General features: G+C 33.9%; 1 protein-coding gene across 7 annotated transcripts in view; it reads right to left on the reverse strand.

Moving 5' to 3' along the window:
• Positions 1–432: 432 nt before the first annotated feature.
• LOC143230304 (dynein heavy chain domain-containing protein 1-like) overlaps positions 433–19,186 on the reverse strand; it is a 261,985-nt gene continuing 243,231 nt past the window's right edge. For 5 of the 7 annotated variants that reach the window (XM_076463582.1, XM_076463581.1, XM_076463580.1 and 2 more), the window contains 4 exons: positions 7,723–7,958; positions 7,265–7,468; positions 5,797–6,292; positions 433–2,161 (listed from right to left, as the gene is read on the reverse strand). In XM_076463582.1, coding sequence (XP_076319697.1) covers positions 2,121–2,161; positions 5,797–6,292; positions 7,265–7,468; positions 7,723–7,958 — 977 coding nt within the window. In that variant the 3' untranslated portion in view covers positions 433–2,120. Of the gene's footprint in view, positions 2,162–4,482; positions 4,569–5,796; positions 6,293–7,264; positions 7,469–7,722; positions 7,959–19,186 lie in introns of those variants that run through there. The other 2 variants (XM_076463579.1, XM_076463583.1) reach the window with 2 other exon arrangements.

Consider the following 19,186-nt stretch of genomic DNA (forward strand, 5'->3'; position numbering starts at 1 on the left):
ATTAGAGCTCCTATAAATGGTAATAAATCCTCAAAAAGCTTGCTTTTTTTTAACTTATTTCATGTTCTAAATTATTTCTGTGGTTAATTTTGTTCATCTTAATGCATGTTCATTATTAAGTTAACTTCTTAATGGGATATTGATTTCCTATAACTACTGTACCTCAACTAGATTTCTTTTCTTGTTATTTGGAGAAACCCTTCACAGTTAAAATGTAATGCTAATTTTGCTGTACTTATATTTTCTAAATTTTGATTACATGCTTACACTTGTATGAGGAAATTTGTAAAAAAAATAAGTAAAATCATATTCATAAGCTGAACTTTTTAATTTAATTTTACGTTATTGAAACCTTACATCAAGGACAAGTTTAAATGATTTAGCCAGAAATAAAAGTAAAAAAAGAAAAAACAAAAACCAGAAATATACCAATTGTCTTTCCACCATGATAAAGCACTTTATTGAAACAAGTCATTCAGGTTGATGTATGAAACTACTTACAAAATATAACAACTAATAACATGATGATCTAAATAAAGTATTTACATGTAAAAAAAATGACTAATACTATCACTAGAAGCAGATCTTAAGCATTGGTTATCTTTATTGTCCTGAAAGAGAACATAACACTATTGTCAATGTCAACTCTTACAGTAAAATGAGTTAGTTTTCTGGGGTTATCAGCTGCCTCAAGTTTAAGAATTGAATGTGCACGTTACAAGCTTAACTTAAAACCTTAATTTTCTTAGTTTAGCACTTTTTAGAACTCATATCTAAAAATCATACTTTTAAAGTATTGAGTTATACCAGTAGCACTGAAAACTCATTTTCTCATTGAATAATCAGGTCTTCATTCACCAATGACAATTTTACATAAAATCAAAATCAGTATTCAATGTAGCCACATTGAGATTTATTTGAATACTGGTATAACTCTTACCCAAGAGCTTAGAAATACAACCAAACAACAATGATATGTTCATTCTCTTGTTTAATTTTCAATAATAACTAAAACTTGTTCAAGTTTATCAGAAAAGAATGAAAGTTTGATAATTTTACCAAGACAGTCCTCTAATATGTCATATAGTTTTTGTTACTTAAAGAAAAAAGCAGAGAGTTTTGATTTTGTCATGATTTTGTAAGTAGATGAAGGCTTTAAAATGGTTCATGGTTAATAGATGTGAAGATCTATACACTCAATGACACAAAAACAAAGCTGTCAAATGTCTATGTTATTCTTTCATGTTTTTATAGGGATTTTATATCAATACTGATTATTTAATACTTGTTGTTGAGATTAGTATAATCTATATAAAAAAGTTAAAGACTGAATGCTGTCAGATTTATTGTTTACCTACTTTTATTTCTTTAAATTCTCATTAAACGTTTTCACAATTACAATGCTAAAAGAACTATAGCTCTATAACTTTTCTAGTTATCTATGTACAGATTTTAATCTCTATCAGCTCTAAAGATAATTAACTCTGCTGCACTTTCATCAACCAACTTCAAATTATAAAGCAATTCTAGAAACTATCACAATTTTACAAAAGACATTTTTTTATTATTAAAGTTCACTAGTACTATCACCATATGCAACATTACAAATCTTTATGTTCCTTACCAGTATAACAATTACCCACTCACAAACATTTTAAAATTTTTATCTCCTAAAATATTTCAGAAACAGTTTCAAGTCAGTGATATTTATAAATTAGCTTTAATACTTATCTAAATACACTTTCTAAACGTTATGCTTAAAATTCATTTTAGCTAGTACACCCATCAGGTCATAGCAACAAAAAAGGAAGCTCACATCATAAAATAATCTTACAGAATCTGCAACATTGCTGAGGTAGTGTTACAACATAACATGAACAAAGAGAGCAAAATCCATTTTCTTTATTCAAAACATAACACTCATATTTCTCCCTTTATTATACATGAGATTTGATTATATCATTTAATATGTTACAAACACTACTTAAATGTTCTTTTTAACTTGTAATGAAACATTAAATTACTTTTACTTGCCACGTGGATATTTCTTTTCAGTATGTAGTGTCATATTTCAGTATTCTTACTTGGAAAGCAGACATCTTTTAACTTCATGTACAGAATCATATCAATTTGAACTTGATGCTTTTTTCAATTATAATCCCTGTAAACCAAAATACAGTGTTTTAAAAGTTATCAACATGAAAGAAAGTGTCACTTTTCTACCTTCCATCAAAACATATCAGACATTAAAAGTCATGGTGATATTATATATACGTTTCAATAATTAATGCACTATTGACTCCCTCATTTTTGTGCTAACTGAAACCTACGTTGTTGCAAATTTTAGATTTTTATGCACTATAGGGAGATGCATCCTTATATATAGTAGTGTTTAGTTTACTGTAATAAGCATACCTTTTAAAGTGTTTTTTGACCATATCTATCAAGGCAGTTCTAATGGGGAAGTTAAACAGATCATAGTACCAACATAATACCAGACTCAAGTAATAAGTTAATTGTGAAAGAAAATCTATAAGCAATGAAGGCAGTAGACAGAATCACCAGAAATTTCAATTGACTGAAATTCATTGGAGATGTGGCAAGATTATGCAGGCCATGCAACATCTGCCAGAGGAAAGATAGCCAAGATGCTACTAGGTTAGTGGCTTCTCACAGAAAAGCCATTCAACAGCCATTCAAGGTGTGGATGTAATTGGACCACAAGTAACTGAATCTGACAAGGGTAACTGGTACTTGCTGACAGTAGAGAACTATGCAACACATTATTTAGAAACAACACACTGTCAAAGATAGAGACAGGAGTAGAAAAACTCTTCTGGAAGCGTTCTGCAAAGTAAACTTCCCAAAAGAAGTTTTCAGTGACAGAAGGACTCCGTTCACCTGAACTGATGCAAGTGGTGTGTGGATTCATCAGTACTAGACAACTAGTTACCAAGCTCAGATGTAATGCACTTTGTGAGAAAGTTAATGGAGTTTTAAGGAGCATGCTAAAGAAAATTTACCAAGATAAACCATGACTAAAACAGGTACCTGCAGGCAGCATTATTTGCTTACAAAGAAGACCCACAAGCAAGTACAGAATTTTAACCCTTTGAGTTACTGTACAGAAGAACAATGAGAGGTACAATACAGATATTGAAAGAAATGTGGACAGGAAAAGAAGAGCTAGAAGTGAGGAAGACATACCAATATGTGTGAGATATCAGAAACTGACTGGAAGAGTCCTGTCAACTTGTTCAAGAAATTTTGTATGCAGCTCAAGACATTCAGAAGCACTTCTATGAAAAGAAGTCTCCAGATTGACATTTTAAGGTCAAACAGAAGGTCTTGGTTATGCAACCCAAATACAACAACAAACTCACCCTACAATGGAAAGGATCTTTTTGAAGTAAAAGAAGTGGTCAACAGAATGAATTACAAGGTGAAAGTGGAAGGGAAAACTAAGATCTATTACATCAATCTGTTGAAGAGGACTTTGAAGAAGAAGACCTAATAGGTGCTTCTATTGAGGCACAGATGAACACTGCAGGTGTGGCTGTTATAGATACAGAAGCAGAAGAGATGAGACATACAAAGATGTCAACATAAGTGAAAAAACTAACTGACAAGCAGAAGAAAGACCTAGAAGATCTACTATGCCAGTATGCAGAGATCTTCACAGACAGACCAGGCAAGAAAGACCTTATGCAACACAAGATCAAGACCACAATCAGGGACCCAGTCAAGGGGAAGTCCTACTAGATGCTGTATGCAATAAGAAACCAACAAGGGAACTGTAAATTTTGGTGCAACCTTTATGAGGAAACTTTTAACTGAAAACAGTCTTTGTACATAGTGTAAAAGATGTAAATATTTTTCTTAAAGAGTGCTTATTTCTAGATACATATGGCTGTTTAATACAAGAATTAAAATTTAGATACTTATAAAATGTGAGAGTTACATACAGTACTTTTAGAAGCGATAATTCACTGCAGTTTGTTTACATAATTGTGTACAAATGATATATTGTGTATTTCACTAGTTGATGATTTATTATATGTTGAATCATGTTACTCAAACCTTCTAAAATTTTCTTGTTGTTTCACTGAGTATTTTCACATCATGATGTCTTGTAGTTTGTAGAAAGTTCTTTATACAGAGGAGACTAAACTAGTTAAATAAAAAGGTGTAAGTAAGGGAAATAAGACAATGTTAAACAGATAGATCCAGAAAGTGTGTTTGTAAGTTTAGCCATAAGAGCATACAATGGTGATTTCTAAAGTGAACTTATCACAAAGTGTACTGTAACTGTCTTTTCAATTGTTTCCTCAAATAATTGAATAAACCTGTGTGGACTTTCAAGTAAAAACGACAATTGTCCAAAGCTTTGAATACAACTGTTGTGATTAACTGTGTAAATAACATTTTCTATATACATTTGAGCTGTTTTAATATATTATTTTAAAAGAAGAGGACCACGTACTGTTTGTTTATTGTTGAAATTTATTGCCAACAAGCCACAGAAACCTACTGTAAAGAATTCTGCCAATCCACACATACATAAGAACCTGAAATGTTTGAAATAATAAACATTACAGTACAAAACCTACATACATATTTACTAGTTACTTCAAACGTGTGTGTGTGTGAGTGAATAGACTTCAAGCTCTTTCTTTATTGTAATGACCTTCACAGACTCTTAAGAAATGAGATGATGAAAAAATTAACAAACAAATTAAGGTATTAGAACATACAGCATAGTTTAAAATACATTAATATAATTTTTTATAAATTTATATTTATGAACAAGAATAAATCTTTTAAAATAGACATGGATGTTATGGTTTCATTTGAAGTTAAACACAAAGCTACAAAATAGGTATCTGTGCTTGCCCACCTTAAGTATTGAAACCTAAATTTTAGTGTTATAAGTATGTTTTGGCAAACTTGTACTAAAAATATTATAAAGCATGCAGCTCATTTAGACTAGAGAAAAACTATACCATATATACATTTTATATACTTTGCTTTAAAATAAGATTCCCATATCAAAACACAAGGAGAACAAAATACCAGCAGATACACATTGAGGGTTAAATGTTTTATTCTTAAAGAAAATTTGGACATGGTACAGGTGTTTCAAAATTATATAAAACTATATCTTTCAAAGAATGATTTCTCTTATTTTACTCTCTTATAAAAGTACATAAAATACATTAGCAGTTAGGATACTGTAAAGATCAATGAACAGTGTCCAGAACAGATGATGCTTACAATGGCTATATTTAGGAATAGACTTGATATGCTGATTGAGAATAATAGAAAGCATATTCAAAACCTACAGTGAGGGATTTGAGATCTTGTAATATGACCAAAACTTCCTGAATAAAAATAAAAATTTTCAACTTACCTTTGGTGAAATGCAACTCTTCAAGAAGGAAAATTTTAAAGATATGATAATATTATATATGTTTTTTTATTTTATAAACTCACTATATTTAAAGGGGAGTATTTGCGAGTGAAACTGCTCAGAAGACTGAATGATAAATACTAACAGTAATTCTATCACCTAACAACACTACTGATTTGTATTACATAAACTGATGTTTATTCAAAACATTTAAAATATTATAATTTTGCTTAAAAACAGGAACTAATTTGTAATAGGATATAAAAGTACAGTTCTGTTTGTTCCTTTGAATTTATTTCACCAACTACAACCAAACACAAATAATTTATGTCTGAAAAACAATTCAAAGTCAATATACAGGAATTATAATAATAAGAAATACTCACTTGGTAAATAGGGACAGTTTGTAATGTCCAAGACTATCCATAGCCTGAAATCACTATGACACACAGGTGCTTTATCATCCAGGATGTTTCTAAGAGTCCAAACAAGTTTTGGAGTCCACATGAACCCAGATTCTGGCCAAAGAATAACTAGCCACTCACCCCATTGGATGGAATGCAAAAGTACACTGACTAGGGTTTTGCTGGCTGCTTCTGTATTATCACAAACATATACTCTAACTTTATGCTTCATGTTTAACTGAGTAGCCAGTGTGAAAATTGGGTATGCTGGATGTGTAGATTCATGGCTCTCAGTTACTTCTTGGAATGAGATTACAGACTGTTGGTCAGTGAAGCACATGAGAGGAGTTGACTTTGTTGAGTTGCTATAGGCTGCAATTACTATCTGTTGTAGTTCCTCTTGTGAAGGGGTATTCTCAAACTGCATCATTAGTGGTCCAAGAGTGTACCGAATCAACTGCCATTTAACAGCATGACTCTGAACCAGTAGAGCAAAAAGTTAATTCACAAGTACCCAAGTTCAAAAAAGTATCCTTTATTTATTTTGAGTGTATAAGTAATTGTATAAGTGATCCGCAAACAAACACTCGCAATACCATTACATAAATTTCTTATTCAGACAGTGTAATTAGTTTTCAGTGGATTAAGTCTTAAATAAAATAAAATAAGTTCATTCTCAATGTTAGAATTGGATTTTCCCTTCTTAGGCATTTCAGTGTGTGTCCAATAAAGAAAATAGATTCAATATTGAATAAATTAAGAAAAACAACAACACACATTAACATACTGGATTATGACAGCAGATAGGTCTCATTCATATATATATATATATATAACTGACTAAACAAGAATATTTACACAATATATTCACTGAAAACTAACTTGAAATTAAACAGGAATACATACACAATGTATTCACTGAAAGCTGACTTCAAATTAAAAAGGAACACACAATAAAATAACTGAAAACTGACTTCAAACTCACAATAAATACCTACAAAATCAGCTCACTGAGAATTCACTTGCACCATAGTGATTATTCATCAAATTCTCCATTAACAAAATGAATCATGATGTTGAGAAACCCTCTTGAAGTAAAAATGTATTTTAAAGACAGCTGGTATAGGTATTAAAACTTTCATTGAAATAAAGTATACAAGAACGTTTTGATTTTCAGGTTAACAAACTCTCTTTGTTAACCCAAAAATGACCTAAATAGGTCTAAACATTGTTCTGTACTTTATTTTAATTAAAGTTTTAACACCTATACCAGCCGTCTTTGGGATATAAAATGAGTCATGAGCAAGTTAACTATTTCTAATAAAGACTAATAAAACTATACTTCCTTATTAATTGTTCTAATGTCTTAAGAACAAGAAGGAAGAGTTTATAGTGTCCTTAATTATTATAATAATTATATTTTGTTTAAATAAGAAGAATGTCATCTCACCTCTTCAGGGTTTAGGGCCAACCTTATGATACAATGATGAAAGGGTGTTAGTTCTCTGTTATTTTCAAGAGAAGGTACTGGTAAAAGAAGAGAAAATGGACTTTCCAAGTATTCTAACCATAACTGTGAATGTGAAGTCAATGATGCTTGTAGTCCTTTGAAGATATCATTGGTTCTTTCCAGGAGACACAGCCTATTCCACATCTATTGAACATATAATTTTAGATGAAAGCATTTACTAAAGTAGACTAAATTCACTTAGCTTTAAGACTGTAACTAATCCTCAAAAAATCCTCAAGTACAATGTTTTAACTTCTTCAGTGAAACACACTGCCATTCTTTTAATTATAGTTATTTGAGACAAATGGGGAAGCAATAAAATAATTGATCTTTTTAAGATTGATATGTGAAATGCAATTTTTACAACTATAAATAAAAATAAAGAGAACATATTTCACCTGAGGGGATATCCAATCTGGTCTGACTCCACAACTTATTATTGTATCCTCAGATACTCCATTCTTAAAAAAATTTATTTCTGACTCTTCCAGTATCCCCTCTCTTCTTGCTATTTCAATGACAACTTGGTATAGGTAATTCTCCAGTTGAGAACTTGGCAAAAAGGATGCTAGATAACTAACAAAGGATTGAAGGAAGTTGTCTTTCAGCATCTGGCTTCGGCTAATATCATTAACTGGTCAAGTAGTGACGATGAACAAAAAATAAATATAATTTTTAATCATTTGTCTTACTGATATGCAACAAAACAAGATTTAAAGTAACAGTTTAAACTATGTACATCAATATATATGCTTATATGTGGCACATAATGATAATATGAGATCAGATTAACTAACTGATTTTCAAAGAAAATATCAATATTTCAGTTTTTCTTTCAAACCTCTTATAATGAGTTCATGTTCATATTTTTTTAGATTGCCACATTATCTGAATAACAAACAGAGGCAGGGAAAAAAACCCAAGAAATAAGATAGAGGTTACAAGCAAAACAATTATTAACTTGCTAAGCCATTTGAAAGTATTGAAAATTAGGGGGTATAATTTTAACAGTAACACTAAAATACATATTACTACAGAAAATGTTTCTTTTATTTACAACTTGAACATCCATATAAAGCTGATTACTAAATCATTCTACACAACTTTTTTTCTTTTGACTTCTCTGAAGTCTGGTTAACATTGACACCATCTTTGATCCAGTTCATGCTGATTTTTTTAAAGTTCAGAAACTTCACCATTATTCTTTCACTAAGATTGTGGATAATACCTAGCTATAGAAGTTTCTTTGCTTCACATTTATTTGTCCAGAAGTGTTAAATAAAGCTACAAAACTTCAACACAATGTCTTCATTTCAGTTGTAATGCTAATGGTTCATTTTACTGGTTGGTTTTGAAATCTTTGAAATTTGGTGATAGTAGGTTCACAATCACAGTTTTCCAACTGTTGAAACATTTAAAAAGAATTCTCTACATTTAGTTGTGGATTTTCCTTAATGTGTGCATGTATTTTTGTATATGTAGAGAAGTAGAAAAACTCTTAATCCACTGTAACTGTCCATGACGATGAGAAAACCCACTTGTAGAGAAAGATATATATGTAAAAATAGGTGGTATGGATAGAGAAAACTCTATGTAAAGAAGCAAACAACATTTCGACCTTCTTCAGTGATTGTCAGGTTCACAAAGAAAGAAAGAGGTAACTGACAGATAGGTGACCACATATTTGAAGGCAGTTGTGTAATTGAATGTAGAAATGTAGAGGGCATGCTTAGATGTTTGATTATATATAAATATAAGTATAAAGGTGTTCCTCTGTATTGGTTTATTTTGGGCTTGAGTTGTTGTATAAGTAAGGCTTCTTTAATTTTTGCGTTCTTTTTGTGTCCTTTGAATCTGGTTTCCATTTTTCTACTTGTTTCTCCAATATAGAGGACGTGGCAGTTATCACCTTGTATTTCATAAATAATGTTGGTGTGGTGTTTGTCAGTGTGGTTTTTACATAGTACAGGCCTTAGGTTTGTGCCTGGTTTGTGAATAAATTTGGTATTAACTGGAATGTCATATTTTGTTGCTAGTTTTTGCCAAATGTTGGTTATTGTTCTGCTGATGTTGGGAATATATGGAATGCAGCAGTATATGGTTTTGTGATTTTTTAAATCGTGGGGTATATTTACTTTTGTTAGTTGATTTTGCTTTTTTTCTAGGTGTGTGTGTGTATAATGTTTTCTATGGTTTGTGGAGGAAACTTATTAATATTGATGAAGTATTGTTTTATTTTGTCTAATTCATCCTCAATTTTATCTGTGAGCATAGTTTTATGGCTGTGTTTATTTGGTTACTTAGTATGTTGAGTTTTTGTTTTGTTTCATGTGCTGAGTCCCAAGGAATGTATAGTCCAGTATGGGTGATTTTTTGGTGGATTTCTGTTTTGAATTGTGTATCGGTTCTTGTAATTTTGAGGCTAAGAAATGATATTTAATTGCTTTCTTTCTGTTCACATGTGAAGTTAATATTGGGATGTATAGAGTTAATGTGATTGAAAAAATTAAGAGTGTGTTCTGTACATGTGAATCCCACAGTTGTGTCGACTACATATCTGTACCAGTATAGTGGTTGATGTAATGCTGTGTTAATTGCTTGTGTTTCAACTTGTGTCACAAAAATACTGGCTAGAACTGGTGATAGTGGATTGCACATGCTTAGGCCATTTGTTCGTATATAGTTGTGGTTGCAAATTGGTTGCTGGGGGTGTCTATTGATGGGTTGGGGTCTCGGATATAGAGTTCTAAGGCTATCTTGCAGGCTTATGCTGTTGGGACTTCTGTAAAGAAGGATATGACATCAAAACTGGGCATTAAGACTTTATGATCAAGTTGATTAAGGTTAGACATGAAATTAAAAGAGTCTTTGATGAATGGAGCTGGCTGATGTTACATATTTGGAGAATGCCCATGCTATGTATTTGCCAAGATTGTAATTAAATGATTCATATGTGGACATTATTGGTCATAATGGACAATCTGGTTTCTGAGGTTTGGGGATGCCATATACTTGTGGTGTGCATGAGTCAGGTAGGAATGATTAAAAGCCTTTAATTATAGAAATAGTTTAATCACAGTATTAGAAATAACTGTATCAAAAGGAGAAAAAAATTGGTGTAAAATGGAAATATTATGGTATTGCAGTCCCTCTATTATTTGAAAATTAATTGAACCAGAATACAGTCAAATATTGATAGTTTAACTGAGATCTTTTGTTTCAATTATTCAGCAATTACCACACCAATATATATGCAAAAATGGCTTGTTTGGGTTGAGAAAATATTTTACATGTGTTCGCTCTTCTATGCTACTGGGAACAGAATGATGAATGCATTTGTGCCTTCCTAGACAGAAATTACAAGTGTCAAATCTGTACAAATCAAAGTTGTAACAGATGAAAGTTACTGCATGTGATAGAATGAGGTAAATTTCATATTTTGGTAGGACACTTAATTACAGAACTGCCTTCAAACATGTAGTCAGCTATCAGTCAGTTACCTCTTTCTTTCTTTTTGAACCTGACGATGACTGAAGAAGGTCGAAATGTTGTTTGCTCCTCTACATAGAGTTTTCTCTACCAATACCAGTTGTTTTTACATATATATTTTTCCATTGTAACTATGCCCACAGATTAAACAAAGAAATTATTAAATAGCAAATAAGCATAGTAATGATTCTGTACAAAAGAGAAAACCAAAATACATGGTATTGTATATTTTACACTATCATAACCTTAATGTGAGAGAAAAGCATAACCTTATGATACTGAAGGAAACTAAACACAGACCATAAGATATAGTATTGGAAATCACTGTGAAAATTTACATAAGTCACAAACAAGTAATTGCAACTAAACAGTAAATTCTAAAGATAATACAATTAGAGGACATAAGTCTTAGATTTGGAAAAGACTGGCTTGGCTTCAATGAAGACAATTTTAATTTTTCTGACAGAATGATTGATGTACGGAATGGTTTTCTGTCAGAAATAGTGAAAGCCACCACTTTATGGGAGTTTAAGAGCAGAATCAATGATTTGTTGAGACATAAATGAGGGGAATGATAAATATTTACTTTTCCTAAGGGTAGACAAACACAATGAGCTACTATTTCTACTTGCTTTAAACAGAGTAGTTTAAGTTTATCTTGTTTTTATGCTGTAATAATTTTTCAATTTATGATTATGAAGTAATGTTTCATATGTCCTGTAATACAATCCCACACTTCAGCCACATTGTTTGGTTGCCATTTGACCTTCTTAGTTTCGTTATAAACCCATCATCCTTAATAATACTCTTATTAGGAATTTTTGCATGCCAAGCTGAAGATGAACCCTAACTAATCTTTTCTCTGAAGGAATGACATGATGGTAAGAAAATGTTTGAACAGTCAATTGTCAGAGTGCCATCACTTTGGTATAGGTTTATAACAACACTTTAGATGCAGTTCCTACTAGTAATAGTCCTCAGCATGCTTCATTGTAAATATTGTGCTTTCATTATGATACTGATTTTCTCTGTCATCAACCAAACTATTTCTCACTGTTACCAAATAGTTTAAATTTGGATTAATGTGTAAAGAATATCCTCCTTCAGCTATTCTCACACCTGTGATTGAACACTGATGCTTTTTTAAATTTTCATTTGGTTATCTCTACTAAACAGTGGTTTTTCAACACATCTACACTGACCAGGATAGCTTCATGCCAATGTGTAATTTACTGTTCTGGAGGTAAAATTCTCAACTGTAATTACAAATATATAACGTACAAGAATTTCCAGTAGGGTCACACAAAGATCATACACTGACCTACTTAACATCACTTCTGAAAGGTTTAGACTTTATAACTTGAAAGCTTCTATTATCAACAAAACTATTTCACATATTCTCTTTACAGTTTCCACTCAACTCCTACCAAAACATGAAATTTATCTCATTCTGTCACATGCAGTAACTTTCACCTGTTACAACTTTGATTTGTATGCATTTAACACTTGTAATTTCTGTCTAGGAAGGCACAAATGCATTCACCACGCTACAGCTTGGAACAGCATGATTACCTTCACTCCTGTTAACATTATACTGGTGTAGTAATTGCTGAATAATTGAAACAAAAGATCTTAGTTAAACTATCAATGTTTGACTGTATTCTGGTTCAATTAATTTTCAAACAACAGAGGGGCAGCAATACCATAATATTTGCATTTTATACCAATTTTTTTCTCCTTTGGATACAGTTATTTCAAATACTGTAATTAAACTATTTCTATAATTGAAGGCTTTTAATCATTTAAAAAATAAGTGCGAGGAGAATACCTAACTTAACAAAATCTATTTTTATTAAATGAGAAATGTAATCTTTATTCAGGTAGTTTTCAATGGTATTAATGATAAGAAAAAATATCCAAAAAATCCACACTAATGTTTAGTTTCTTGATCCAAATCATTCATACCAGTAACTACGAACTTTAGTTTGGTTTATCAGCACAACAATCACATTTTTCTTATACTTTGTACAACATAATTGTTTATATAAAAATAAAACCCTTTGAACAGTTTTTCTGATAGCAAAAATAAGGCTCTTAAACAACTAAAAGTCATTAAACCTAAAAAAAAAGTAAGATTTTAAAGTTTGGTCACTAACGTTACTTTGTAACTTGCAAATATAAATCCCATGTTTCATCATAGTTGAATTGACAAGACCTAACTTTTAATTTTTCCTTTTTAAGACATAAAACAAACTCTTTTATCTTTTTTTTATTTCTAATCAGCTGAGTTTTATATTACAAAGCTATGATTATAGGATCACTTCACACTTTCACAAATTTATAAAAATTAGTGTAAAAATTTTAAATAATGTTGTGCTCTAAAATTTAAACTTACAAATTATTGGGTGATTTTAATGGTTTTTGTTTAAAATTATTTTGTTATGTTTACATTGTTAAGTGTAAAACTGCACACTGGGCACATAGTGCCCACCATAATGAATGAATCCCAAAGCTTAATGTTATAAAGTATTCAAGCTTAGTGATGAAGAACAGGGATTTGATCCAAAAAAAAAAAAAAAATTATGTTATTCTATTAATCAAAATTATTCCTGTTTATACAGGGTGTTCAGAGAGTCACTGTGCACTTATATAGTTATTAACAGACATGTTTCAATATAGAATACAGGAGGTAAATATGAATGACAATTATAAACAATGTTGAAAGTGACCCCCGTTTGCATCAATACAGGCTTGGATCCTTCTTATTTTGTTTCTAAACACCACAACTATCAGTTTCTGGCTTGAAATAGACTGAATGAATGCTGTTATCGTTGCTTTCAAAACTGCACAATGACTTTCTGAACACCCTGTATAACTAATAGTATCAACAAAATCTATCTGAGCAAACTATCCATATTCTTCATGTGGTGATGGTGGTGGGTTTAGCATTTTATGGTGCATAGCAACTAGGCTATCCATGCCAAACATTTGGTAAAAAGTTAAAAGTAAAGTAAAAGTATTAAAATTTGTAAAAAGGAATCAAGGTAAAACAAAACAAAGTTGAATTTTTGAAATAAAATCTTAAACAATGTGAAATCCAATTTGTATATCTAGTGTACAGCAGTAAGAGAGAAATTACAGTAACACTAGTTTTTAAAGGACTTTCTGAAGCCTAAGTTTAATGATCAAAACTCACCAGGATGAATAACAGGTAAGTACAAACATAAACATTAGTCAGCTGAAGTTGGCCTTTACAGTCCTGGTTTCGAATTATTTGACATTACGTCCATTTTCAGAAAGTAATATAATAGAAGTTGTAAAAGACTTTCTATAGTATAATTTTAATTATTATAACTCACCAGGATGACAAACAGGTAAGTTCAGACATCAGCATTAGTCACCTGCTATTGTACCTTCCAGTCCTGGTTTTGAGTTATTTGAAGTTACAGCCATTTTGAATTTCATATCGAACTAGTGGTACTTCAAAAAGGAATAATAAAAAAAAGGTCTAATTTATGAATTAAAAACTTATATAGTGTTGAAAAGGTTAATGGCCTTTAGAAAACTAAAAGCTAAGAGTCGTAACAACAGCAAGACAGTAAAATGTGGCTTATTGTGACCTGAGTGCCACATAGACAACACACTGGTGCATCAGTCCCAGGTAAAAGAAAATGATGAGTTAAAAACTATGACCAATGTCTAGTCTAGTTAGGACAACTTCCTCTTTCTGATTCCTTTGGAAACAAGATGGCCAATGTCCAATAGGGTTTTATTTTGAAAAGCTTGTTTTCACATTGCTCACTACAAGTCAAATGCCAACTGGCATGGAGCTGAGCCTTGAATACAGGACCATAGTCCATGTATGGAACATGCACAGTAGTGCTAGTGCAAGAGCAGACAGACTTATCTGCAGTGTTGGCAAGCTCATTCCTGTGAATACCAACATGGCCTGGTATCCAGAAGAATTGGATAGAAATAGATGTTAAAGAAAAATGGGCCAGTTAATTTTGAGTATCAGCAAAAATAGGGTGAGAACTGGCGTGAAGTGATTTCAGAGCTAACAGAGAGCTAAGTGAATCAGTATAAATTGTACAGATTGTGTACTGCATAGCTTCCATGTGATCCAGGGCAAGAGAAATGGTGTACAATTTGACAGTGAACACAGAAACTGTGGAGGGGGATTCTGTGTGCAACAACAGAATCACAGCAAACAATGGCAGAGCCCACAGAGTCATGTGATTTTGAACCATCTGTATAAATGGGAATGGAAGGATGGTCCGAAAGATGTTCGGCACATAGAAGGTGATACTTTCAATCAGGAGTATCTGCCTTCTTCAGATGACTCAAAGAAAGGTCACTTTTTTAGAACATTAATTAACCATGGTGGGATGAGCTGATCTGTAGATACCACTATGTCATCCAAAGATAGACCCAATTCATCCAACTGCACCTGTAGACATAGGCTAAAAGGAACAATGGGAGACCATCCATTATGAAAAAGTGTGGTCTAATGAGGAAGGAAAACACAATCCTATGTGAAATGCTGTGGTAAAGATCAAAGTTTTGAAGCATAAATTAAAGATTATGAAGGTACAGAGAAGTTCATGGGACTCTTTGTACAAACTCTGGACTGGAGGAAGGAAACCCTGTGCAGAGCTGAAGCCCCTGATGGTGAACAGTGTCCAACATTTTCAAGGCTAAAGTCCTGGCAGAGCCATAGACCAGAGACCCATAGTCTAGTTTTGATCAAATAAGGGCATGATAGATTTTTTACCATGGAACATTGATCTGCTCCCCAAGAGGTGGAAGAGAGGACACAGAGGATGTTCAGTGCACTCGTACAACACATGGCTGCTTGATGCATGAAATAAAGGTCAGCTTACAGTCAAACATAAGCCCCAAGAACTTTATCTCAGAGACCACAGGCAGCACAACTTCACCAATACGAAGTTCAGGATCAGAGAGAGAAGTCAAAACCATTTGCTGTGGTCCATTTCAGTAAATGATTGAGGGCAGTCTGTAGCTGTTGCGAAATATACCTCATATTTGACGACTGGCATGATATGTAGAAGTCATCAACAAACAGACCATTCGCAACTCTAAGGGGTAGTTGTCCACTGATGCCATTAATCTTTATAATGAAAAGTGTGACACTCAAGACACAGCCCTGAGGGACTCCAAGTTTCTGTGGGAAAGAATGGAAAATTGTCAAACCCACACGAATCTGGAAATGCTGATTCATTAAAAATGTTTAATAAAAAATCGGTAAATTGCCTCATAATCCATATGAATGGAGGTCTCACAAGAAATCATATCTCCATGTTGTATCATAATCTTTCTCAAGGTCCAAAATAGAGAAACAAGATGTCACTTGAGAAATGCTTCTCTGATTGATGTTTCAAGTTAAATCATGTTGTCCATAGTGGAGCGCTGTCTTCAGAACTCACACTGAATGGGTGAGAGGAGGCTGTTTGATTCAAGAAACTAAACAAAATAAGCATTAACCATCTTCTCTAAGATCTTACAGAGACAGCTTATCAAAGCAGTTGGATGGTATTTCAAAGGAATTGTGGGATACTTCAAAGGTTTAGGAAAAGGGGAGTATAATGGTATGGTGCCAAGCATCAGGAAAAACATTCTCCTACTAGATCCAGTTAAAAACAATCAGAAGAATAGCAAGAGAGGCAGGAGAGAGATGGCATACCATTTCTTAACAAATATCATCAGGTCCGACTGATGTACTCCCAGACCAGTTAAGAGTAAGTTTACGCTCCACCAGGGTAAGGGTACAATTATAGTCACAGAGACGATCAGCCCAAAAGGAAAGAGGTGATCATTCTACCTGTGTTTTGATGGCTAAGAAAATGGAAGATGAAGCTGGAGTGCTAGATACGTGAGAAAAGCTTTGACCAAGAGTACTGGCAATACTCTGGGTATCATCAACTTCCTGGTCATCAGAGAACACAATTCAAAGGGGGCCAGAAGTATACTGGCCACTAAACTTTCGAAATTTGTCCCATATGACTTTGGAACTGGTGTAAAAAAAAATGCTAGAGGTGTATTTAGTCCAATATTCATTCTGGCTTTGATGTCTGACCTGCTGAGCATGTCCACAGGCCTGCTGAAATGCAATGTGGTTGAAAAGTGTGGGATACTTACGAAAGGTATCCCAAACCCATTTTTGAGATTTTCTTGTCATGTGGCCCTTGGTGGAGTGAGGGGACCTCCCAGGGAAGGTTCAGTTCTTTCTCCTCTGGGATCTAAACATCCACCCACGTGTTTGCCGTGCATGACGACCCATGAAGGGGAGGAGAGGATCCTGGTGGTTGAGGGATCCAACCCTAACACACCACTTTGGCCTTAAATTCCTGTAGACGGGCAGCCTTTGGGTGGCTCCCCTTGGGTCAATCGACCGGTTCCACTTGGGCTAGAGTCCACCAAGTACCAGTGTTGGAAGTTCTCAATGGGTGTTGTGGACATTGTGTCTAATGCTGGTGTTTGGGTACAGTGCTCACAAAGCCCTGACGTTGCTGCAATGTTCTTGCATGACATTGTAGTGTGTCCCCTCGTAGGGCTCCATGGTGGGTGGGATCAGTGGGTACCGAAATTTTCCTTTTTTTCCTATGGATCCTCCTAATAAAAATTTAAATAAAATAGTGAAAAAACAGTCAATAGGTAAGCAACCACATCTTGAAGGCTCTGAGCAGCAATCTTCAACATCTGTAACACACGTATTTCATTTTCTTATATTACATTTTCTTTCAGAAAAACCTTTAGGGCAAATGTCCCCCATTTTTATTCAGAAGGGACTAGAGGGACTTGCTGGCTCTCCAAAGTCAGTAAAGAAGCTTCGATCTGGATGCATATTGGTTGAAACATCCACATCTTATCACAGTGAACTCCTCCTACCTTCAAAGGCAATTGGGGATATACCTATTGAGATTACCCCTCATGCTACCTTGAATTCATCATGAGGAGTTATTGTTGAGAGGGATTTGAAGAACATCCCAGAGTTGGAAATTCTTGCTAGATTCTCCACCCAGGAGTTTCTGCAGTGAGGCGTTTATCCATTCACAAAGATGGAATTATGGTGCCGACCAATGTTCTCATTCTTACATTTATGTCACCATGTCTGCCTGCCACCATCAAGGCAGGTTATCTTAATTGCAGAGTACAGACGCACATTCCAAACCTTCTCCGATGTTTCCAGTGTCAATGGTTCTGTCACTCGAAGACGTCATATTGTGGTTCCTTGACATGTGCTTGTTGCCTACAAGTGTGAAACGGACTCTCATTGCATCAATTACGATGGAAGAAAAAGAGGTGCAGCGTTTGAAAACGATTCATAACATTACCTATCCTGAGGCTCGAGAATTGCTGTCCACCACCTATTCTCAGATGTATGCTGCTGCACTTCATTCTACAACTACTACAGACAGATCTCTGTGTGCCTCCTAAAGAATTGTTCTCTAAACAAATGAAAAGTCTTAAAATAGACGACTGTGTGGCAGCAGTAACTGACTATTATACAAGCAGCTGCTCAATGTATTCCTAAAACCTCCACACGTTTTTCCACTATATCCTCGTCCATGGTGGAATCCCGCCTGCCACATGGCACAGAAGGCTAAAAAATGGGCCTGAGATACTTTCTGTAAGTATCCCACACGCTCAAACTGCATCGCTTTCCAGCGGGCCTGTGCACATGCTCAGTGGATAAGATGTCAAAGCCAGAAGGAATCTTGGATTAAGTTCACAACTGGCATATATTCTACCACCAGTTCCAAAGTCATATAGGACAGGAATTGAAAGGTCAGTGGGCAATATAATTCTGTCCCCTCTTGATCTTACTCTCTGATGGCCAGAAGTAGCTGATACCCAGAGCATCGCCGATACTCTAAATGAAAGCTATTGCCAGGTATCTAGCAATTCTGCTTCTTCTTCCACTTTCTTAGACATCAAGACTTGGACAGAGCAATCACCTCATTTCTTTCGAGCTGATTGTCTCTATGACTATAATCAACCCTTTACACTGGTGGAACTGAAACTGGCCATTCATTGGTCTGACAGTACATTGGTTGGACCTGATGACATACACTATGACATGCTGCACCATCTATCTCCTGCTTCTCTTTTCTATTTTTCTGATTGTTTTTAACTGGATCTGGCAGGAGAATGTTTTTCTTGATGCCTGGTGCCAGTCTATTGTTCTACCTTTCTCTAAGCCTGGGAAGGATCCCAAGATTCCTTCAAACTACTGTCCAATTGCTTTGACGAGCTGTCTCTGTAAGATGTTAGAGAGGATGGTTAATGCTCATCTTGTTTGTGTCCTGAAATCAAACTATCTTCTCTCACCAATCCAGTGTGGGTTCTGAT

The sequence above is a fragment of the Tachypleus tridentatus genome, chromosome 10 (assembly GCF_004210375.1).
Source record: "Tachypleus tridentatus isolate NWPU-2018 chromosome 10, ASM421037v1, whole genome shotgun sequence".
Taxonomy (NCBI): domain Eukaryota; kingdom Metazoa; phylum Arthropoda; class Merostomata; order Xiphosura; family Limulidae; genus Tachypleus; species Tachypleus tridentatus.